The sequence below is a fragment of the Balearica regulorum genome, chromosome 8 (assembly GCF_011004875.1).
Source record: "Balearica regulorum gibbericeps isolate bBalReg1 chromosome 8, bBalReg1.pri, whole genome shotgun sequence".
NCBI lineage: Eukaryota > Metazoa > Chordata > Aves > Gruiformes > Gruidae > Balearica > Balearica regulorum.
The window spans coordinates 7146106-7170677 of record NC_046191.1 but is presented as its reverse complement, the minus strand read 5'-3'; the positions used below and the strand labels follow the sequence as shown (position 1 = coordinate 7170677).

The 24572-nt window shown below is 35.6% G+C and overlaps 1 protein-coding gene across 5 annotated transcripts in view; it reads right to left on the bottom strand.

The window, feature by feature from the left end:
- TUT4 (terminal uridylyl transferase 4) overlaps positions 1-24572 on the bottom strand; it is a 49168-nt gene that overhangs the window by 19466 nt on the left and 5130 nt on the right. For 2 of the 5 annotated variants that reach the window (XM_075759398.1, XM_075759402.1), the window contains exons 2-14: positions 20218-20893; positions 18342-18505; positions 14724-14840; positions 12324-12501; positions 9100-9188; positions 7811-7862; positions 6957-7026; positions 5848-5974; positions 4713-4832; positions 4100-4321; positions 3776-3950; positions 1242-1984; positions 573-723 (exon numbers count right to left, since the gene is read on the bottom strand). In XM_075759398.1, the coding sequence (XP_075615513.1) occupies positions 573-723; positions 1242-1984; positions 3776-3950; positions 4100-4321; positions 4713-4832; positions 5848-5974; positions 6957-7026; positions 7811-7862; positions 9100-9188; positions 12324-12501; positions 14724-14840; positions 18342-18505; positions 20218-20779 (2770 nt within the window). In that variant the 5' untranslated portion in view covers positions 20780-20893. Of the gene's footprint in view, positions 1-572; positions 724-1241; positions 1985-3775; positions 3951-4099; positions 4322-4712; positions 4833-5847; positions 5975-6956; positions 7027-7810; positions 7863-9099; positions 9189-12323; positions 12502-14723; positions 14841-18341; positions 18506-20217; positions 20894-22987; positions 23024-24572 lie in introns of all 5 variants that reach the window. The other 3 variants (XM_075759400.1, XM_075759399.1, XM_075759401.1) reach the window with 3 other exon arrangements.

The following is a 24572-nucleotide window of genomic DNA, read 5'->3' as shown; positions in this document are numbered from 1 at the left end:
AAAACACAGTCAGACATGACATTCAGCTACCTCAAAAATCTTTTTCAGCTAACTAAAAGCATTGGATACTTTCTTTTTGTTGCATTTACGTTCCTTGAGTATGTGTTTTTCTTTTGTATGATATCATTAGAGTTAGGATTTTACTTCAGACGTCTGATTTTTCTGCAATTATTCAAACAAAGAGTGGGTTGGTGGGCACCTGGCATCCAGCCAAGACTAACCCACCACAGCACCCAAAGGGTTTGTGGTTTTTTTTTCCAAAAGAAGCCATAGAATTTGACAACCACCAAAACTAGTTTTGCCCAGAGCCTAATTTCTGGGAACACTAGTAACTTTTTACAAACCCAGTGAAAAATCCTGTATAGTATTAGTTTCTTAAATCTCTTACAAGAATTTGATATCACAACCATGGATTATATGAAAACAAAAAATATTGATCAATCTGTAGCCTAGGGTACCTGGAAGACCTTCCTCCCACTGAATTTACTGGAGTAATTTAACCCTACAGATTTTATTTTTTCCAGACTATAGATCACAGTTTGCAGTGGAGCACAAACACTTTTCCAACTTACCAAAACATCTTTTACACACTATATCAAGTATTTCTCGAAATCTGTCCGTCATTGGTGGTAGTGGTTTTAGATCAATTTTCTTGAAATCCTCTGGGCAGTCATTTTTGGAATGTCCATCCCGTTTGCAGATGCTGCATACTATAGTTGGTGGCTTTTTTTGGGGAAAAAAAAAGTGCACAAATACGATTTTACTTTTAAGGTAGTTGAACACACCTAGCATTTTCATGTAAACCATGCAACCAAGAACATTTAACATGTGAACAGCAACAGAGTCTTTACAAATAACTGAAGAACGCCTCTCAGCAGGCTGCATTTAGTTCTCACAGTGCATAAGAGCACCTGGAAATTCTACAAGAAAGGAGGAGAAAAAAACCCCATGAAACAACCAGAAAACAAAACCCAGGTGGGGTTTTTTTGGGTTGTTTTTTTTTTGGTGGGAATTAAGAAAGCTTTGCACAAGACGGGGGCAACAGAGCATCTAGTCTAAATGGCATATATATTCGGTGTTTTCCAGCCCTGAGTAACAGGTACTCTATAATAGCTACTATTCATAACAGAGACTGAACCAACCACTGGGAGAATCTTGTCATCCATCCACCCTTAGTTTTAGTGATTTAAAAGTAATGACTCACTGATACATGACCAGCACTGCTTAAATACAGAGCTTACCTTTCCCGAAGTCAAAATAAACTTATCAAACACATAATGCATTTCTTCTGTAGAGAGTCTGCCTTCATCTTTGAGATCATGAGCTTCCACCATTGCTTTGCAGTTGGGCGAGGTAGCTGGTGTGCCAGTGCACTTACTCTTCTGAGAAGACTCTGTTACCAAACTCTGTCTACTTTCAGCATCAGAAAATTCGTTACTAGAATTTGTGTCATAGGTCTGATGTTCACTGCAGTTACAATGGTGGCTTAGCTCACCTTCAGTTACACAAACTGAAATTTCTAAATCATCCCTCTCTTTAAGTGATTTTTGCTTTACTTCACAGCATTCAGTAGAAATTAGGGATAAAGCTTCTTCTTTGTCTTCATCATAACTAGAGTCCAATGTTGAAAGTTGCAAAGAGTCTACGTTCTTGGAAGTACATCTTTTGGCTACAGCTTCTACCACTTCATTACATTCAAGTTCAATCTCTGGTATGTTACATCCACTTCCTATATTTTGTTTATCTACAACTTTTTCCCCTTGTGAAAGGCAACAGTTGGCTACAGGCTCTTCAGATCTCGTGGATTTCTTATTATTCATTTTCCCTTTTTCTTTTTTCTTGGTATCTGGCTTGGATTTAATCCCATCTTTACTTTGCGGACATGCGAAATATTTATATGCTGTCCTAAATCGCTCCAGGATGTACTCAAATACCATCTGGCTATTAAGACTTCGTGCAACATTCCTCTTTAGTGCAAAAGGATCTAGGAAGAAAAATAAATTAAAAATCATTAGTAATCTTCAATTTCTACATTTCACTAAAGCAGCTGAAATACCCAAGTTACGATATGGCAGTTAAAAAGAGATTCTTATAATTCAGAATTGTATTTGGATATACTTAAGAGAACATAGGGCCCACAAGGTTTTTTGGACTTCTTCCATACAAAACACAACACACGTGTGGCCATGAATAGTTGAGTATCATAAACCATTCTAAATATCATTATTTAAAAAGAAAACCACAGGTATATTGTACCATTATATTATGGTCAATTTCTAAACTACAAATGAAAATAAACATACAAAGGCAAAATAAATGTAGGCCTGCCTGAATTTTTTTCCTTCACTGAAGAAGGATTTGCATTTCCCTTAAGAAATTAATTTCTCTAAGAGTAACATTAAGGTTATAAGGATTATATGAACCAATCTCACCAGGTTTCATTCTTAGTCCTTCCTAGCGATTTCTAGATCAAACATGTTTTCCAAGTAAAAAGAGCACTTGCATAGTTGCTATAAGTTTGCCTGGGAAGATAGTATCAAACTGAGATTCTGTTACTTCATAATTTCAGTTACGAACTTAACATTAAAAAAAAAAGGCAAAAATGAAAAACAAAAAAACATGAAACAAACAAAAACAACACAAAAAGACCAACAATAGCAGGTATCAAAACCAGAATGCAATCTGTTTTTTGAAATTATTTCCTGTTTCTTCCTCAATAATTTGCCCTTTAATCTTACAGGTTTTAGTTTCCCACATGCTGAATAAACACTACTGTAGTTTTAGTTTTAAAATTAAACTCTCTTAAAATTGAAGAAAAGAATTGGGAGAGGAAAATTAAAGCCATAGGAGTGATCTCAAGACCCACTACTCAACATGTGCTTTAACAATTCATTGCTTGTTCTTCTCCTTTTTACTTTTCCTTCTTGCTTTTCTTGTACCTTACTGACTCATCTGTCAATATACCTTTAGTACCTCATTCTTTGTCTTTATGATTCTCTTTGACCTATTTCTCCTTGTCCTCTCCATCATCTCATGTGTGTTGCAGAAAAGCTACTTCTTCAACATCTCTAGGAGGTGTCCAAAATTTATTATTTATGCTTTTATAAATATATGACCTTAAATGGCTTCTTAACCTTCCTCAAATACTCAGTTTCTCTAATCTTAATACCAATTCAGAACGCCATGCATTGCTCTGATTTTTCCCTGTTAAATATTGTTTACATATTTTTCTGAGTTGAGGAACAGAAATAAAGACATTATAAAGAACAACTTACTTTCTCTCCCCAACATATACAACTCAGGGTATGTATTATCATCCAACTCCTATGATCTCACTCCCTGAAAAAAAGACTTCCCTCAGGCCCTGAAGGATAGCCTATGACATACCACTCGGTCTCACAGCATGGAAATACTACCAACAGGGAAAGGGACAACGGAGGGTCTGTGCGTGTGTTACTTTGATCAGTTTGCTCCAGTTCACTCTGATCATAATGAGAATGGAACAGATAGAGACAAGTACAGAATGGTAAGAAACAGCGAGACAAATTTACACTTTGTACGTCAAGGACCAGAGTTGCAAAGAGTAGTACTAAACAGAAAATTTGTCTTTAAATAGACTAAATAGATGACAAAATACATAAAAGTCAGTTTACTTTCTCCTCAAATTACTGGTTTAGTTTACTGTCCAGACTTCTGGTGACAGACCTGTAAGTATTAGGTAAATCAAGATAATAATGCAGGATGACTACAGAACTAAAAAAGGGTATTAGCCTACCTTCAATGGCTATTCGCCTTTTAGGCCAGTTTTTATTCTCTCTGGTTAAGAGTTCTTGTACCCGTATGCTGATGACGTATTCCTCCAAAGCAAATTCCAGTGTGTAAAACTTCAACAGTTCTAACCACAGTTGCCCCAGTGAAACTTGGTGAGGGGTTTTGAATGCTAAGAGAGACTGAAACACATGGACAAAAATGCTCAACTGCAATAAGAAATGAAAATTCCCATTTTTTTTCCTGGTTCCATTCAATATTAATGTTTGCAGATAAAAAACATCGATATGAGAGAGAATATGGTTTTCAGTGAAATAAAGCCATTACTTACATTGCCGTGTTTCTCCTTTGCATTACTTTGGTTGTCCACTTCTGAGCTTGTTACCTTTTTACCACCACCTTTTTGTTGTTCAACTTTTGTTTTACTTTCTGTTCCAACTGCGTTTTTTGCTGCACCATTTGTTGGTGGTTTGTACTCCCACCGTACAAACTCTTCTTCTTCTATACCTTTCAGCTGGTGGTCATCTGGCCTCTTTGAATCAAAGCCTTCAATCTAACAACAATTAAAGTAGCTCTGAAACAAGACTATATAACACATACAACCAAAAGTTTTCAGCAAATGTAACACTGATAATTTTGAGATTTATCCCCCTCTGATATGAGATATATCACTGATATCAGAGACATAAATTCAGAGAATTACAGAAGAAAATATTTGCCTTTTCTCCAAAATACAGCATGACACAGTTGTACAGGCTATTGCAGCTGCCTTTTAAAAAAGTCATCAGAATCATCAGGCATCGACTGTATGAGGATTAAGTACCAATGTGTTTTATTTACAAATTTCTTAGGCAATTAAATTCCGCACATTTTATGACCTTGCAGAACACAGAAATAACCTCAACAATTTAACAATAAGGTTACTATATTATCAAAGCACTTACCCAATTACCCAAATAGGATGGTAAAATACGTGGTTTTCTTTGCTGAAGAAAAAATATCACCATTAAGGCAAAGGAATATGAGGGAATTCCACCTTCAGCCTGACAGTCAATGTGACAGAGCTGTAAGAGAATAAATCATTACTTTTCTGACGTAACAAACATTTTAATTTAAAATCTATAATGAAAGGACAAATATTAAAGAAATGTGAGATACAGGATTTTCTGTTTCACTCTAGTATGTATCTCAAAAACTACAGTTGTCATGCCATGTCACGTACAGATAAAATGCAAGTTAAAGTAATTCACACAGTGCCTGAAGTTATACTATTTTATTATATGTTATTCTCTTCAGTTTCATGAAATTTTGTGATTGTGGGACACATTTATGTTCCTATCCAGACTTTCAGTCAACTATCAGGTATTTGTTATCGTGCAATATCTCATGTATGGAGATGGGAATTCTATGCATCTGGCTGTAATCCAATTCTGATCTCTTCTATGGGACCTCAAAAGAGATGTAATAAATGTCTTCGACTTTGAACAGTTCTTTGTAGTTTCTTCTGCTGCTACTTTTATGTTGTAAATCAAGAATTTTTGTAAAAAAGCCTTGCTAAATGAAGCAACAATAATAATATCATGCAACTGATTTTTCAATAAAGCCGAGACATTGTAAGTCAAGTATGGCCTGGCAGCAATTTCAGGACTGAATTACAAAACAGGTGAACGCTGGCTGTGAGCATTATAACTTGGTTCCTGTGATCACCGTTGACGTCTGTAAGAAATACAGCAGGGTTGATGACAGACCCTTTTTTGAGCAAGTTGATCTTTTTCAACATGACCTCAATAGCAGAAAGTTGCCAAGACCAGATTGCTCTGTTGAGCAACCAAGGACCAATTAACTAGTTTTAAGGAACTAGTGTAACGGCTTGCTAACAGAATAGTGGAAGCTTCAAATATATTTAGTTTCACACCAAAATCTTCAGTCTCATTCTGGCCTCTTAAGGCAAGAGGTGAAATAGTGGCACGAAGTCCTTTTCTACGAACATATTCATGGTGTATTATACATTACATTGTATGAGTACCTAAAAAAGAGGAAATAAACATATTTAATTATATACAATGTTTATAAACTTACTCTAGCCCAGTAGCGGAAAGCCAAAACCAAGGGAATAAGGACAGGCTCCAGTTTACCAAGTGCAGCCAGCAGGTCAGTTGTAAGGCAAGCCACATCATTTCTGGCACTTACTTTACACATCAAACCACTGTAATTACAAATGTAAAACAGGAAAAAAAAAAGTTATTGCCTTGTGTACACAGATGATGCTTGCGGCAGGGGGGAGGTGGGGCATCACATCCACCAGAATAAAAACACGCATCAGTGTGTCCCTATGTAAGAACCTGAACTTTTTAAACAAAAACTACAGAATATAATCACATTTTCTATTAACTCATCAGTTGGATCTAGAACTTACAGAAGCTCATTACAGCTAAAAGTATAAAACAGCATTAAGAATTTGCTCTAAGTTTTGCCATTACTTAATTGCGCAACCTTACATAACTCAAACTCCATGTATATCTTCCACATACCAAATAAATAAATAAATAAAACCTCCAGGCCTGCTGCACATTAAGTGTTAGTAAGTCCACAAAACACCTTCTCTAAAAACTTTCGGTTTGCTTCTCTGAATAATTATTTGTATTCTCCTACAAGGCAACCGCATAATCTACAAACACAGGAAAAGATATGCCCACCCTTGTGGGCATTTACTTCCCCAGAGTTTCAACCACATACTTCTAGCCATCAAAGTAATGTGGACATCATACAGCAATCACGTTTCGTTTTGGAGGTTGCTACTTCTTAGGAATTTACTGAAACTGTCAGATGATGTGTCCTTTCTGGCAATGTGTATCTTATAAAATGTTTTTAAAGCTTTGTATTAAACTGCTGGCAGAAATTTTAAATATCAACTGAAAACCATTCCACTTTCCCCCTATTTAACTAAAAGTAGAACTGGTATTTCACACTCCTACAACTGATGAGCTCTATGGAGCACAAAAAACAAAACTAAGCTTTCTTTCTAGACTGTATTTTTGTGTACGAGCAATTCCCCTTTAACATGAATGTTAGCCAAATGTTATTTACAAGAAGTAATACTTCTTGTAAGGAGTGCAGGCAAGCAGCTGCTATGAGCAAGCATAGTAGAAATTGGTATCTCATTAAAAATCCTTTTCAATGACATGTACCTTTTAACATCTTTGCAAAAGACAACAGGAACTTTGGCATGGAAATCTGACTCCACATCTGAGTAGAGAGCTGAGCAAGAAGAAAAAAAACATTAGGTATTAAAGTCTTTTACAGTTTTCCCAATTGTGTCTTTAAAACTACTACATTTATACCATGCTTTTACAGAACAACTCAAATTAAGTGCTGCATAGCTAACCAGAAAGCAGTATTTTCTGGTTACTTTTGATGGTCACCACCAATATCACACAGCCAGCAGGGGAAAAAACCCAAAAAAAACCCAAAACCAAATAAAACACCCTTGTCAGGAAACTGGGCTGGCATCTCTTCTAGAACCTTTTTCTCTTTACAACATTTGAAATACACAAGGTTGAACCTCTGACAAACCATCACGATAGTTCGAGAACCACTTACGGAGCTGACCTATCAAAATTTCCTGAAGGGTTGAAACTGCAATGCTACTTGTGTCACTTGATTCAAGATGTGCGGATGACAGAACAAGGAGGCTACAAGTTTCAGAAGCCTTGTAACAGGTCTCGCTAATGTTCATACAGAAGTGGAAAGTGGCTTTTGGGTCTACTGCTGAGAATTTCTCCTACAAAGTTAAATACTTTTTGACCTGCCACAATTTGTGGCAATCTGAACAGGACTACCTGGGCTGCCATTCTTCTGCTGCAGGTTCTCATCTCTCACTTACACAAGCACTGGTATTCATAAAAATCACATTCATAAAAACAGCTCAGATACAAAAAACAGATTAGTTTTCAACCAAAGTAAGTTTATAGAAAAATTAAGCTTACAACCAGCTGAACAGCAGTTGGAATATTAAATAGAAATGAGGTGCAACTAAACTTACCACTGTTCTTCAAGATTTCAAGCACCTGTATCAGAACATCTGGTTGACTCATCTAAAAAGACAAAATTAGAGCAGGTTACATTATTCAGACTAACCTATTTTATTTTATACTCAGGTTGTACAACAAGTAATGCTATGTTGTTTCACAAAAGTGAAATCGTGTGTCAGTATTAATGAAAAAGTTAACTGTATCTCTCCACACTGTGAAAACAGGTACTAGTAAACACATTAGCCTGCATTCTTTTAGCCTTCAGCTTTTTCAGTTAATACTTCTGTTCTAGTTCCGTATTAACAGATTCCATAAAGTTAAAACACAATATGTGCCATATATTCAACAATTTCAATGTCAACATATACCACTAGAAACAGACAACAGTAAAGAATTTAAAGTCAGTACTTTCCCAAGAGTTTTTAAGGGTTATAACTTTTAAATGTGTATTCTTTTCTCCCCAGAAATCAACTTATGTTGTGTTTCAAAGATAAGCTGTAAATAGTTCAAAGAAAAGCTAAAAATTAGGACCACCTTTGAGCCTTTGTGAATTGGTGACATGGTACACTCCACACGCAATTGTTTGAAAAAGGGCTCAGTTTTGCTTCCTAACTGCAGTATCATTTCAAAATGCTATGTGTAAATATGTACCCAAAACAGGTATCTTGAATTCCACTGTAACACATACAGTCAAAAAAAAAAAAAAAAAAAAAAAAAAGAAAGTTCAGTAATTGTGCCTCTAAACAAGAATGTGCTACTAATACCACATACTAACCAACAATTTTGATGTTTAAAGATAAGTTATATTGCTCTGCAGGAATTTTGTACCACAGTGTACTAAACTGGGATGTGACACCTACTTGCAAGTGACTAAAAGATAAAAGGAAAATTGTCACTTTTAGCCCCACCTTTAAAAGGAGGGGAAGGGGAATGAACACCTGTAAGATTTTACTGTCTGAATCATGAGCACTTTTGTTAAAGCACACTCATCCCAAGCCAACTATTTTCATATTGTTTAAATGCTTACTCAAAAAAATTTTTAAAAAGTTAAAAAAAAAAATTAAAAAGGCTAGCATAAGATTGTAAAAAAGCCCCACACCAGAATTAAAGTTATCTAATAAGAAATGAAAACTTTGTCCATTCAATTCATAGCACACCTGACACCAAGTCAAAGATTATATGATTTGTGCTATTCCAGCACCATATGCCCCAATAGAAGATGAAGACAATGGAGTAGAAATAAGTGTTGATGGCCTTGATTTAAAAAAGTCTTAGTTAATACAAGACAATATCTACACACCTTAGGGGGGAATTTGATATCAATGTTAACATCGCTGGTCTTAAAAGCAAATCTAGTTAAACAGGAGCCATACATCCTCAGTGAACAGTCTGGAAGAGAAAGAAACATAATTATTTAACAGCTAGTAAATAAATTATTCTTTAATGGTTGATGCATACCTTGCTTCAGATACTGTACCTCCCAAGCGGTACTCCCAGATTAGTGAATATTGAACCACTTTCTCACTCTTGTGAAGGCTAGGCATTTCAATAACATGGCATCACAGGAAAATGGATAATTCGAATAGAGTAATTACTAAATATCCAAAACTTTTCAGGTTGTTTTAAAGTATTTTTGCAATGCAGCTTTAGTTTTGTTTGTTCTTAATATAAAATTAAATATAAAATAGTAATAACTGTCACCATCTCAGTGCAGGATTTTATTTAGCAGTTTGATTTCATTGTAGCAGTTAGCCAATTATAAAATTTTGTTGCCTCATACACTTTTGTCAAAAAAAATTTTATATGTGCTACAATCTGTTAATTTCTTTTGCAAGTTCCTATGCACAATTCATTACGAAACATGCATATAAAATGTAACTTCAATATAATCCAAGACACAAAGTACAGTACCCATTTAGTGGTTTTGTAGTTAATACATTACCTTACCTGCAAAGATGTACAACAGATCTAAACTAATTAGAATATGAGAAATGTCATTCCACTCCATAAACAAGAATTTATCGCACTTCCTAATATATTTTTTGTAGATTAAAACCTTCTTGTAATACATATTAGAGCTCTGACATATTTCTATCAGCTGAAAATTGAGACTATTCTCAATCCCTTTCAAATCCAACACCCTGCTCAAGCAGGGTCACCTACAGCAGGCTGTCTCATCCAGGTGGGTTTTGAAAATCTCCAAGGATGGAGAGTTCAGCACCTCTTTAGGCCACCTGTCCCACTGTCCAAGCACAGCTGGACACTGCCTAAGCACAGCTGGACACTGCCTCACAGTGAAGAGGGTTTTTTCTTGTATTTTTTCTTAGTGCCTTTATTTGTGTTTTGACCAAACTCTCTCAAACAGAACCATAACAAAATAATTCTTAAAAGAGAAAATAAATCTTACACATACGTAGCTTCAAACAAACCTTTCTCTGTTTTTCACTACTTAGAAACTAGCCCTCTCAAAATGAATTTCTGTATGGTAAATAATAATGACAATAATAATGCATTGCAATTATTTCCAATGGCTTTTCATTATAGGAAGAATTTTTGCATAGTTCTAATGCGAGCTCAAGAGAAAATCATGCCAGAACATCCCATGTTTTCTACACTGTGCATTAATTAATTTTTTCCTAATTTACAACTTAGGAAAACACATTCACTAAAACATAGCAGGCTTTGAAAAGTGGAATAAGAAATTGTTTACTACTACAGACTCCCCCTCAACTACTACTACACCTCCACAACAGCTCATGAGTCCAAACAAGTCAGCAGCCAAGTAACACTAACAGAGTGATTTTCATGAGCATGTAAAAGAAATCATTTTCTTTATGCTAATACACTATCAATGGAAAACTCAGTAGCATGTCAGAACAGACGTTTGCACTAGGAGCCACATATGGCAATATTATAGAGCAAACAGATCAGCAACTTCCACCCTACAAACCCCTCTTCTATTCAACACCTTATGTTTAAGCATATATTTAATATAACTCCTAAAACTAAAGATGATCATCCTGCAGCAAACAAAATCTTTCTTACTACTGTATTTTTATAGAGCAAAGGGAAAAAAAAGTTATTTCTAAAATAAAAGGACAGTATAGAATATCAACCCAGTTTCAATATAGATTACATAAAAAGTTTGAAAACTTATTTTTTGTCAATGAGATTAATACTTGCTTCTATTCAGATTAACTGAAAAATAAACCATTATTAATATGTCAACACTACTGTAGCTCCAAAAATCAGCTCAGACTCCCAGTGTATTAACTATAGGAGATGATGGGAAATCAATGCAAAGAAGCAAATGTCAACGATTATCTTATTGTTATATTATATTACTTTATTCTCCAATAGTACTATAAATTGGATTTGAATATTTAACATGTCCTATTGAAGTAACATACTATGCTACTGAATGGGGGAGGAGGAGGATTCAACTTATTCAGACAATTTTTTTTTTTTTTTTTTTACAAACTCTATTAATGCACTGAACTGTATTGACACAAGCGAAAAAATGGGACTAAGCATTTAATGTACTCGGACTTACTTTTAAAATTATTCTTATTTTTAATCAACATAAAGCAATCAAGAAAAAGGCAGGTGAGGTATAATATTTACAAGTGGTTAAGTAAATGTAATATTTTGACCTATTTAAGACAATTCAAGAGACTTTGGGAAGCTATAGTTGATGTCAAGGTACAGCTCTCCTCATTTTAGGACCCATTAACCGTAAATATACATGAGAAGAAATACCTGTTAAACAATAATCCTTGTTGATTTTAATTACTTGTTTTAATGAACAGTTACTGATTAGTAACTGCAGATATTTCAGATCACAATGAAGTACTGAAAACATCTCATATGCTTACCAAAATCACTCATAGCTGAGGTCTTTCCCCCCACCCTAGAACTATGCTTTAAAAAAATTGCCTCATGCAACTTTCATCTGCCCTGGAAGATGTTATAAACAATTGAAGGACCATTAGGAAAAAATACATTTCAAAATCCTTCTCGTTTTCCCTCCTGCTACATTTATATTAGTTTAATTAAGCACACTTGCAAAAAAACCCAAAAAACCCAATCTCTACTATAACAGCCACAGATATTCAGTAATGCTAGGTAAGGTACAGGTGGAAAGGTTTCTAGGACTACAGCCTGAGGGAGATCTTCAGTGGCTGAGGCTTTAAACACAACCAGGAAAAAATATTTCATGCCCTGGAAATTTCCAATCTTCATCAGAAATCATCACTTTAAAGAGGACCAATAGTTTCAATAAACACATACCAGAAAGAAGCAAAAACAAGCACAATGATATTTTCTTCTTTTTGTAGGTTTATTAGCTCCTTTCAAATCAATGCCAATCTGTATTAAAATGGCTGTATCTATTATTATTGTATCATATAAAGATAATTTAACCCCAAATGCATTAATTCATCATTAATGAGGGTATCAAAATGTGTGTACAAATAAAGAAAAGAAAAATTTTCACCTAAAGAAAATGGAGAATACTATGAATACCTGGTAAGGGCTGTTGAATAATTTTCTCCATCTCTTTTACAATTTCTTGACGAATTCTGAAGTCATCATCTGATATGCCTTGTTCATTTGCTGCCTCAATGAGTGTAAAACTCAGAGCAGCCAACTGTGCAGAAGAGGGGGGTGGGAGGGCACGCAGCTCATTTTCTTCTTGTTTTTCCTGAATAATTATTGGATGATAAAAGTAAAAACCGCTATTTTAAGAGAAAAAGGTTATCTCATACTATTGCGTGATATTAGAACATAGTGTTTGCTGTTTGTGTTCTATTTACATGGTGTCCTGACCAAACACTTTCAAAGGTAGGAACTTTGCCCGGTCTAACTGGCAAATGTAGTAGTGTGGCTCACAGAAATGACAGTAGATCCTCAGTGTTTAAAAGAGAACATGTTGTTTCACAGCTGGCAACTGGGGAGGAAATCTGCTGTGTTACATTCCTGAACCACATTTTCTGACAGTTCTGAAACAGAATTCATCCAAGGAAATGAAAAGCTGTAATTGTTCCTACATAATAAAAGTAACTGAGCTGGGAAAGTTTTTCTAGAGTTACACAGATTTTTTTCCAGAGTGGATTGTACTTGAAGGAAGGATATCATAGGCAAAAAAAAGTATTCCTAGTTCCAAGAAATTTTGATAAGTTGAGTCCCATTGCTGCCTTAACAGCTGGTGGCAGAAAGTGCTATTTTTACTGCATCAAATTATAATCAATTTAATCCAACAACAAGAAATGCGTCAGATGCACCAAGTCATTTGGAAGTAAGTACAACAACCACTTGTTTCAAATTCATCAACTAAATGAAATAGGTGACGGACAACAGAAATAAATAATAACCAGAAAATAATTATGCACTAAGAAAACACAGTCTAGTATGAAAATGGTGAGTTCTAAGCTGCATCTCTCAACAATTCTGTTCTTATTTGAACAAATTTAGCATAAGAAAGAATATGTGCATTTTTAAAGGGCTGTGTTTTTTTAATGTCACTGCTTTATGGTTTTTCTTGAGTGGGGAAGCCACAGCTGCTGCTAAGCTTTTTTGATACTCATGTATCTCATACAGCTGAAAATAGGTATCTTATGAAGTAACATTTAGACAGTTACATACCTCTTATCACTGTAATGTGGCACACAACATACCTCTTATCACTGTAATGTGGCACACAACATACCTCTTATCACTGTAATGTGGCACACAACATAAAGCTATTTGAAGACAAGTGTTAAAACCTGAAACCACTCCCTGTCCTGTAGCACTTCCATTCAGTGGTAAAGAAACCTCATTCCTCAACTCTTATCTCCATGCTCAGATGAAAAGCATGGTATGAAAGTGTTTCCATATCAAACATAGGGCTAGTTTGTTACTGTTTTATTAATTTTTTTTATGATGCAATTTAGCAGACAACAAGAGAACCAGAATCCTTTACAAATAATAAATGAACATAATACAAAAATGTTATTTTCTGAGATGTAATGGCATTCTGAGTTTTCCAAGTGATGGCCTGCATATATGGTACATTTAGAGCATTAACTACAAACAGAAGTATGGTAAGAAATACATGGAAACAGGAGTAACTGACTAAATTTTGGGGAATGATTGCAGGAAGAGTAATTTTAACCACGTGAATTACAAAACCCTAGATACTTGTGAATTTGTAGCTCTTCTTCAGCGTTTACAAAAACAGGTTGGCAAGAAAATCTATGCACCTTTTACTGGATTTCATGCATGTAACAGTTCTTTAAAGCAAAGCAAACAGTAACACAGTGGTATCCAATAAGGAAACTGTTTTTCTCTTTGAAAGCCTTAGAACTCTTTTTCACATTAAACACATGCGTAAACCCAGGGAGATGATGAGTGACTCAGGAACTGAATCCCTCCCTACTATAACTGTCTTTTTTTTAGTCTAGGCATACTATCCACTCCATTTGCCCATCACAGAAAGGATGTAGATAAAAACTTCACAAGTCAGACAAAAGAGAAAAAATGGGAAAAATCAACATCCCCAACCCCACCTCCAATCCCTGGAGGTCTTGGTACCAAAAATATTATTTTTGAAAGAAATGGAAAAACTAAATATGTTTCTCACCTAAGTTACCTTGCATTCTGTTACTAAAAGTATAATGAACTGCCCACTACTCAGAGACACTAATTCAGAAGCAATGACCAAAAATGTTCTTTCCTCTCTGCCTCAAAAGATCATCAAGCCCTTCCTCTCAAACAGAAAACAAACAACAGAAATTTGTGGATCTCTGCTCAGCACACAAACTTTCACCTAAATGAAGATGACCAAAAAAAACCATACCAGATAACAAAAAAATTTTTGTTAGAAAACAAAAAAGAAAAACAAGAAAAAAAAATCAGTCAAAATTGTATTATTTTTTAACTTACCATTATATTTTTCTTATGACGTTTTTCTTTAATATGCTTGTGAGCTCCCTGGATATTTTCAATGTGAACTAAGCAGAGCTTGCATAGATACTGACAGTTGGTGTATTCTGGGGAGCGCTGAGGAAAAATGGCCATAGATTAAAAGAAAATGTTTCTGCCAATAGTGTCTGAAAAACTCAATTTTTTGAATAATAAATTGTATTTAACAATTATGTAACACTGGTAATGTCAAGGTGCTTTGCAAACATTAAGTAATCTTCAAAAAACACAGTGGAAATGGATTTTTACTCATATGACAAGTGGAGAAAGTGAAGAAATAGTGAGATAACTTGAACGTTACACTTCTCAGGAAATTTTAGTGAGGCAAGATTAATACTGAAAAGTTCATGCCTCTTAAGGCTGACCTGAAGGCTAGTAAGCCATTCCCTTGTCAGCTCAAGCTTTTAATAACTATGGATTTATTAAATCTCAGCATCTATCCTCCTTTCTCTGATGAGAAAATGGGAAGTATTCAGCATATTATCTACTATACATGTTATGACAGATGGTGTTGTTTGGCTAGCGTATTCACAGCGTACTGTGCAAGTACTGCATTTTTTTTCTATTAGAAAGGGTGCGGCTGGCCAACAAGGAGGAAGATAGCCAGTTTCTGACTTAATAATGACTATACTCTGGATAAGGTGGGATCCTCTGACAAGAGGTAAGATTATTCCATTTAGATGAATAATGTGGGATGCTCAGAATTGGAGAAACATGCAGAACAAGCACCTTTTTCTACAGACAGGCTGGGAGAGATGGAGTACACAAAGAAAGAGCTGCTGCCTGGGAGACCCCTGAGAGTCTGCAAGAGGCTGTCAAGCCTCAGGAGACGATGGGTGCCGGGGGGGGGGGGGGAAATCACTATTTTCCTAGGGTCCAAGAGGGGATACTGTGTAGCTTATTCAACAGGAAACCACCAAGAACTACTAGACTAAAAGGCAGAAAGGACCACCTCTGCAAAGATGAGAGGTTGTTCGCAAGCACTCCACTTTAATCTGTCTCATGCTGCAGTTGTATTTTCTTGCTCTAATAAAACACAGCTATAGAGATTGGAAACCTTTTGATATGCTCACTGCAAAGACTAAAGGGCCCCAACAAAAAGCCTTCATCTTCCTCCAGACTTGTTAGCATTTTTCCAATAGCTGCTATCAGTTATAACTGGGAGAGAGAAAAACCCTACTTATCATTTTCATCCTAATTCTAATACATCTATATTTACTAAAACCAAAAAGTATACTGAAAATACCAGATGTTTAAACAGTGACATAACAATGAATGAACAGAGAACACCATTTTAAGACACCAAGTTGGACTACTCACTATACGGAAACCTAAACCACTGCTAAATTTGGGCAAGTTTTTCCACTTACTGAGTCTGATCTTTAGCTTTTTTTGGGGGGAAGAAGGTCTGATATCCTCCAACTGCAGGGTAAATATCACTTTAAAATAACATTGTCATTATGCTTTTATTACTAATTCTCTTCATCCTTCTTTCCTATGAGACAGATACCTAGTAAGATGAAATTAAACATCCGTTTGGAGAACAACTTACAGACAGTTACACTTGGCTAGCTCAGAAGATTCAAGTATTCGAAACCTTATGATTGAAGTAAATCAAAAATATTTTACCACTCTTCTAAAGCTGAATGAACATCAGCAATAATATTAAAAAGAATTTGGTGTTTCTTTACAATACTGATCTGCAGTATTATGTCAACAGATGTTGCTAGAAAGATTGAATCATGGATCATGTAATGCCTTTTATTTTACCTTTATTGTCAAGCCTTTTGTAAGTATCTAGTTATGCTTAACACCAATGAAAGGGGCAAGAACTCAAAATAGCAAGACAAAAAAAACCCCAACCAAACCAGACTACTACTTGAGTAAGACAGATGCATCCAAACAAGGCAGACCTCATGAAATTTGTGCTTGGATATTCAGGGAGCTAATCCATCTCAGAGCCAGTTGTACTGTAAAGAAGTCACAGATAATGGGAAGGTTCCAGATCACTAGGAAAGAGAAACTTAAGGCTATCTTTAAAAGGCTAAGGTGGATGAGCCAAGGAATTAGAGACCAGTCAGAATTAGCACCCAGAAAAATACTGTAATAAATTAAATCATTAATAAGCACATAAAAACAGGTCACAGGTGATAAACTGATCTGCTATAAACAAATTGCACTAAACCAATTTTAGGGTTGCTTTTTATAAGATAAAATCATAGGGCTTGAAGAAGCAGCAGCAGATGTTGTGTCTTGAATTTTACAAAGTTTTTGTCACTTGTCATAGTATCAGTCTCAAAAGGAGACCATAAATACTATCTAAATAAAGAACAGTGAGGTGGGAACAAAACTGCTCAGAAAACTGTCCTCGAAACACACATATCTAGACCGGTTCACCACCAGTCTAAAAGCACGTGCCAAGATTTTTCAACAGCGAACCTTCTGGGGCCAGAAACATTCATATTTTTGTTGAAGACTTAGGAAATGCAATAGAGGATGGGCTGACTACAAATGCGAAAGGTACAAAGCTGGGAGACGTTACAGAAGACATAAGATGACAAAAATTCAGTTATCACAACAAATTAGAGAAATGGAATAAATAACTGCATTTAAATAATATCAAAGCAAAGTATCATTCCTCCTTCGGTATTATCAACTGCAAAAAATACAGGGCTAGGAACACCTGATTGGGTATTTCTTAATAAAAGGACCTGGGGATCACTGCTGGCCAAACCACAAGCCAACATCCTATTGCTGCTAAAACAGCAGATATCCTAAACACAAATGCTGTATTTCAGACAGATGAAGTTAGTTTTCCTCTTTATGTGTAAGACCTCAGTTGAAATTGCATGCCCAATTTTGCACACCCGCTCCATTGTGGACGCCTACAGGAAAGCAACAAGATGAACCAGTAACTAAAAAAACCCTAAGACTGAAGAACAGTGAATCTAAAGAAGATAAGACTGCAGGAATGGTAATAATCTTCAAATATGTAGAAAGTTGGTTAAAAAGTAATGAACTTGTTTATTTTCCTAGGACAACATATGAGGGATTAATGCAAGAGACACATTAGACATTAAAAAAACTTCCAGGTTACCTATAATGACTTTGACATTTGTTTCAATGGAGATAATATTAAGAACAGTTTAGACCAACATTTTTAAGGAGTCATCTTCAATATAGGTGACTTGGACTGGTGGAGGGCTAATATACTGAAGACAGTGCAAGGTTCCTTTTGATCCTGTACTCTGAGTTTCCAGGTAACCAGACTTTCTAGAAAATCTTAGGTAAGTAACGGAACTGTAAACCTTTAGGTCTGTAAAATTAAAAAATACTGTTCTACAAAGGCTACACGTGCCACAAAAGGAACACTAAGTTTCCAATCCATATCATCTGCCACGATGAATGACTAGTCAACTACTAGGGATAGTATCTTAGATCACTAAAGTGATTCAATATAAAGAAGAAAGAAACAGAGGCAACAGGCTCTAGCAGAAATACCACCCAATCAGAAATATGGTGATGATAATGAAAGAAGACACCCATTTTCCTTTCTATCTGATAAATAACTCAACCTACTTTTTCAAGTCGGGAGATATAATCTCTTTCCAGACGTTCTTCAGCTTGTTTCAATCCTAGTTGCTGTTCAGCTGTCAGATTAGATTCATCAATAGCAGTGGTGTTTTCCAAATAATCAGTTTCCAAATTATGTTCTTTAGTTGATTCAGAATTCTTTATTTTACCTAGAGAAAGAAATAGTTCTTTTCTTCAGAGTAACTCAAGGAGAGGAAAATTGAAAGTACAGACCAGTTAAGAGCATCTCACTAAGGAGCTGGACACAAATTAGTATGACATTCCAGGTTTTTGTCCAAAGGCTGGCCAAAATCACCTTAGATGTTAGAATCTCTTCAGTATGTTAACCAGTATTTTGGAGAGACTTCAGAGACTGGTCTGCTACTAAGAGTGCTATCAAAAAGAGTTTTAAAAAAAAAAAAAAAGGTAGATTCATTCATAACTTCACAGTCTCTATTAAGTTCTTCAAGGCAAGAAAGGGTTTTTTTTTGTTATGCAGAACAGAGTACACGAGATCCTGATGCTCTACTGTAACATAAATAAGAAATATTAGGCTTAAAAATTTTTACACAATACATTTTGTTAAGGAAACAGTCATAGAACTGCCTTAAAGACATTCACCCAAATGATGTTACAGAGCCAGCTGTCAGGCATTTCAAGCCCTCGATTTAGAAGGCTGCTGGAGTTACATCTGAACACCTTGCCACCCATGGCTAGCAACCACAGAGTTCTGGAACGCTGCTACTCACAAACACGCAGGTCAATTCCGAAAGGCCAGTTCCTCCAGATGCCTGTGAATTGTTCATAGTCCACCAATCTGTACAAACATCTACACCTTCAATTATTCCAGTAGTTTTTACACCAGCAAAAGTGAGGGTTATTTGTTTGGTTTTTTTAATTTTTTCTTTCCTTTCAGATGAGATCTCTGCCCCCAGATTAGCTAGGAATCAAAACTGAGCAAGTTTTCAAGTCCTGGTTTCTCAGTGACAGATGGTCCCTACAGTACATGATGGTGGTCTACAAAGCGCCAACTGATCACAGGATTCTGCCATTTCAACTTGGTTTTCCTGTTAAATTTTATTAAGATAACTAAAAAAATATGCACTTTCATATTTTCCTAGTATTTCCATACAAGCAACTCCTGTAGGTGTTGCAATAGTGGAAAATACTTCAAATAGGAGGTCTGTACTGGCATGCTGTCTTAAAACAGCGTTCTTAGTAGAAAAAACTGCATTCTGAAAAAGTGTGACAAATCCTGAACTAAGGAGTTAACCTGAAGTGAGACAAAGCCTGATCCATATATTTAATTCTGAAATCGAAAAATATGTGTAAGAATTGAACACTCGTAAAGGTAACCACTGATGGATGGTACGTATTCCAGAACTCCCTAAATTGAAAAGCCATCTGCCAAAACATATTTTAAACGTTTTTAGTAACAAAAAGAGCATAGCAATCACAGAAAAAAAAAGGTAAATATTTCCCCCTACCTATAAAAAAAAAAATCCACAATGTTTCTTGCAGATTTTTCCCCTGATCTTTCTGAAAAGCAGTAATAGCTGGCATTTCCATAAGTGGCAATGATATCATGAAGGACCCTCCCCTTCCAAGACACTATATTCACAAAATTGCCTGAAACCCACGCACACTAAGTATCTTGCAAAGATGTTTAGGTCTTAGGCATGAGAAAAAAGGACAGTCATTACCATAATCTCTTATTCTCTAAGCAATATGCTTGTATTAATAGTTATGTTCTCTCTAAATGCAATCAGCAACTTACTACATGTGAAAAAATATGCAAATAGAAACATTTCAAATCCCATTTCAGATCATTAACAATTTTACCAGAAGAAAATTGAATAAAGCAGTGTTGAATAATACTCACTGAAGTCATCAGGCTTATGTTCCATTTTTCTTTGATCTGAAGCAGTCTTACCAGGATCTCCAGCCTGATCAGCACTAGTCTTCAAAGTATGAACTCCCAGTGGATTTTCCAACACCAGTTTCCCTTTCTGTGCGGCTGTTAAGCTTTCCGTACGGACCCCATTCCCTGAAACATGGGAGCCTGGAAAGTTTTCTCCCACTGCTTGAGTTTTTGTCTGTTTCAGGTTTTCCACTGCTGATGATAAATGAGAAAATTTTTTTGCTTTTCCATGACTTCGATCCTGAACACTTGACCCCAGATCTTTAGTTCCAGGAACACAACTATTTACTTTGCATGATTTATTTTCTCCTTGTTTTTCAGAACAAACATCATTTTGTTTACTTTTTTTGCTGCTATTCCCACTTGGAGAACTTCTCCCAACATCCTTCACAGATTTGTCATTTCTATTATGTTTATAATTTTGATTATTTGTAACTTTGACTGCTTTGCCTTCCTCACAGACAAGACGGACAGACTTCCTTGGGTCATGATTTCCATTCTTTGAGCTCTTGGCCTCTTCCATTATAGTGAAGACCTGCTTCTCCTGTCTCTTGAGACCACTTGAAGTGCAATTCTTCAGCAATTTGCAGTTGATTTTAAATCCACTGTGCAGGCAAGGATCGTAGCTGATTGTCTACTGAAGAAATAATGATAGACATTTTTAATCTGAAGGAAAAATATCAAAGCTCTATGTAGACAACACATTAAGATAAACCTCTCTAAAGAAGAGTGTAACTACAAATTATTACACAAAGGATGTTCCCCCCACAGGCATAACTGAATTTTGATAATACATTCCGTATTAAAGTAAAACTCATGAAAATTTTTATTATCTTGACTTCTGTTTAAAACAGGAGTGGATATGAAGAGATGAAAAATGGCAGAAGATGGTAAAAAACACTTCAGTGACAAACCTGCCAACAGCTTGCTTTTTTCTTTCCTTCCTATTTTTGGCTTTCTGAAAAAACCAAGAACCAAGATGTCTGCAAGTATGCTGGAAAAAAAAAATTAACACATCTAAAAAATACCATTCAATAAGCATACTGCTCAAATTAGCCACTAGAGAAAACTAATTCAGTTTCCAGCAAGCAAGCTCCATCTTATTAACCGATTTTAAAAAAAGTATTGAGAGATATAGGTCAAAGTATTAACAATATACCTGGCCTATAACCTGTATCTACAGATACTTAAGCACATTCCTGACACGTACAATTCTCATACAAGTTAACTGCCATCAATTAAATAAGATTTTGCTTAGCCAAAAATCCCCCACAAATACTTTGTTTAGCTGCAGATTACTTAGCTGAACCTCAGTCCTTTAGGTGGTATATCATATAAGCTTTATGTTGGAGAAAACTCAAAGATTGTTTTTCCAATGGGAAGCTGAGCATGAGTAAGTGGGTCTGTCTGTAAGGAAGATACAGAAATGAAGGGGGAATCTGTAACAAGAACTTGGATTTACTTTTTTTTTAAATAGCCTTGAAATAGCAATAAAAATTATGAGAATGAAGTATTAGGCATATACAAAAATAAATTTTATAAAACCACAGCAAGATATGGAGTTCAGGAATACAGAGTTTCTCTCTTATGTGTCCACCTACATATTTGGTAGGTAAATGCATGATTCATGGAAATTTCTGGATTTTAGAGAACCCATCTAAAGCAGCTTATCATTTAGTGAAGAACAGAAATAACAGAAAAGTCAATGAATTACAACTATTAGAAGTATCACAATGTACTTTTGTACTTAAATAATAAGTACTAGAAGGAAGGATCAGATTAAAATGTCTGGTTGAAAAACACCTGTCTGAATGTTATCAGTATAAAGGACAGTATTTTTTTTTCAGGCTATATAACATATTTACTATCTCGCTCTCATTTTAAGGAGACAGAAATCAGAAAATACCTCAAGACACAAAGCACATACTAAAAATGGTTATCTTAAGCCTCTATTGACATAATTGAAAATACATAGTATCTTTCAAAAATTAAAACACCCAAACAAAACCTACAAGAATTTTAATGAAGTTAATGTCAGCATCAAAGTCTTCAGTAAAATATAAAAGAAAACAAACATGTATTACTAAATTCATTCCAAAGGCTAAGTATTTTATGTCACAAATACATTTAGTTAATATTACAACTATTTTCTATTAAACACTGATTATACCTGGCTCTTACTTGTAGACCAAAAGTTAAAGATCAAAAATCAAAAAGATTAAATAGTATTTGCCTTTGGATTGTAGTCAGTCTTTCCCACAGCAATTCTTACTAGCTTGGCAGCAGAAACTACTGCCTACCCGCATTACTCAAGTCTCAGTGTGGTAAGGAGTCCCCACAGGTTGTCTGAATTATTCTAGTCTCTGACCACCAGTATAGACTGGTGAGATGTTATAGCTACATACAGGACATCACTACCTTTAAACCGTACTCTACTGTGAAGGTTTTTTTATGTAACAAAAAAAAAGAGAGAGTAGGATTTTTCAAATTCTGAACTATTCCTTATGTTTTAGTTGCTCAACCTGAAGAGGGGGAAAAAAAAACACCCAAAAATCACACACACGCATCAGTTCCACTTCCATTTCTGGTTCATTTCTGACATCCATATCACCCTTCAACTCCGGACTGGAGAATGCTGAGGCCACACTTCCATGTTCACTGAAAAGCAGCGTAGGTCAGCACCAACTCCGACAGGAGCGGTAACACCTTTTCTCCAACCCCGGCTACTTACTCGCACTCCTCAGGCTGCTCCCTCCCTTGTGCAGTTCTGCAGTGAACAAAACCAGAAAACCAATCCAGCTTAACATAAAGCTGGCACAAGGAAGGAGGAGGAGCAGGAGCTGGCAATAACAAACAAGTAGTAGGGTGGGGACAACTTCTCTTGGCACCACTTCCAGCTTAAAGCTATCATGAAACTCCAGCATTGGAGGAAAAGCAGGGCTTCATTTTGCTCTGCTTTTTCTAAGTGTCACATTGTTAGATTCGTATTTTGCGAGAAGGTTTAAAAAAATCCACAAAAATTCTAATGTAGGCTCAAATGATTTGATCTCATCCAATAAAATACACACTTATATATAAGCTTTAATCAAATGTACAAGTGTGATGGGGAAAAACAACTAAGGAAACTGCTAATAAAAACTATCTTTATAACCCAACTAATAAATTGAATACTGTGATAACATCACATATTAAGAGAATGAGTGTAATCAAATGCAAGTAGTTAAGGTTAAAAAGCACGGATATACTCTTTATTCCTGAGAAATATGAATATAGACAGGTCATGAAATTTCCTAAGACAAGAATATTTTGTAAAAAAAAAAAGTTAAGAGTTCTACAATGAAATTCAGAATCTGAAATGCAAGTGCAATAATAAAGTTGTTGTACTTTGGGATTTTTTTTTTTTGCTTTTTTTCTTTTGCTCTTTAATACTGAAATGATTTAGCAAACAAAAAATAAACCCAAACTGTTGTGACATACTCAATAGTAACCACGTTACTATCTCACAAAGAACTGCAAAGTAAACCAGCTAATGCAACTTAACATGATAAACCAAATAGAGACTACTACTAAATCCAAGACAGTCTCAAAAAGATCCTTCCTCCTCTGTTAGACATTGGCTACCTACATGAGAGAGGGAAATAGGAGGGGGGAAAGGAGTGCCTCTGAGAAGAATAACATGGTTGGAAACAAAACACTAGAGTGGAGTGAATCAGTGCTGAGGTGGCATCTTTCTAGAAACCTGGATGGATGGCATGACTTACGCACAAGCTCAGGCTCATACCAAATTGCCAGACCTGGAATCAAAGAATTTGCTTCCAGGCAGGCTGGCAACAAAAACAGAGTTTTTCACCTGTGTCTGCAAACTGGGCTATGATTCACCTGTTTAAATCATTTCAGCATGTTTCATTTATTCAATATCCCGGTGTTACAGGGGACTTGGTTTCCCCTGCTTTCTGAATGTACAGTGCCAGTTACTCCTCTGAAATCTAGCTCAACTCCTGGCACTTTGTAGAAAAATAATCTGGCTGAAATACAACAGCTTGAGGTCAGGCAAGATACCATCTGACCTCAAACTCTAGAAAATTATTAAGCCTATATATACGTCCATCAAATTAAAAATGTTTAAAATCAGCTTAAATTTGACTACTGTAGAATTCATTTCAGGCTCATGAAACGAAGGAACGAGATTGTTTCACTTTCATTTCTGCCAGTTTCTTTTGTTTGCTCCTTCTCTCAGAATAGCATTAGAAAATTATGCATTTGAATTGCAAAAATGCAGGGTAAGGCTTACTTCCAAACAGGAAAAAAACCCCAAA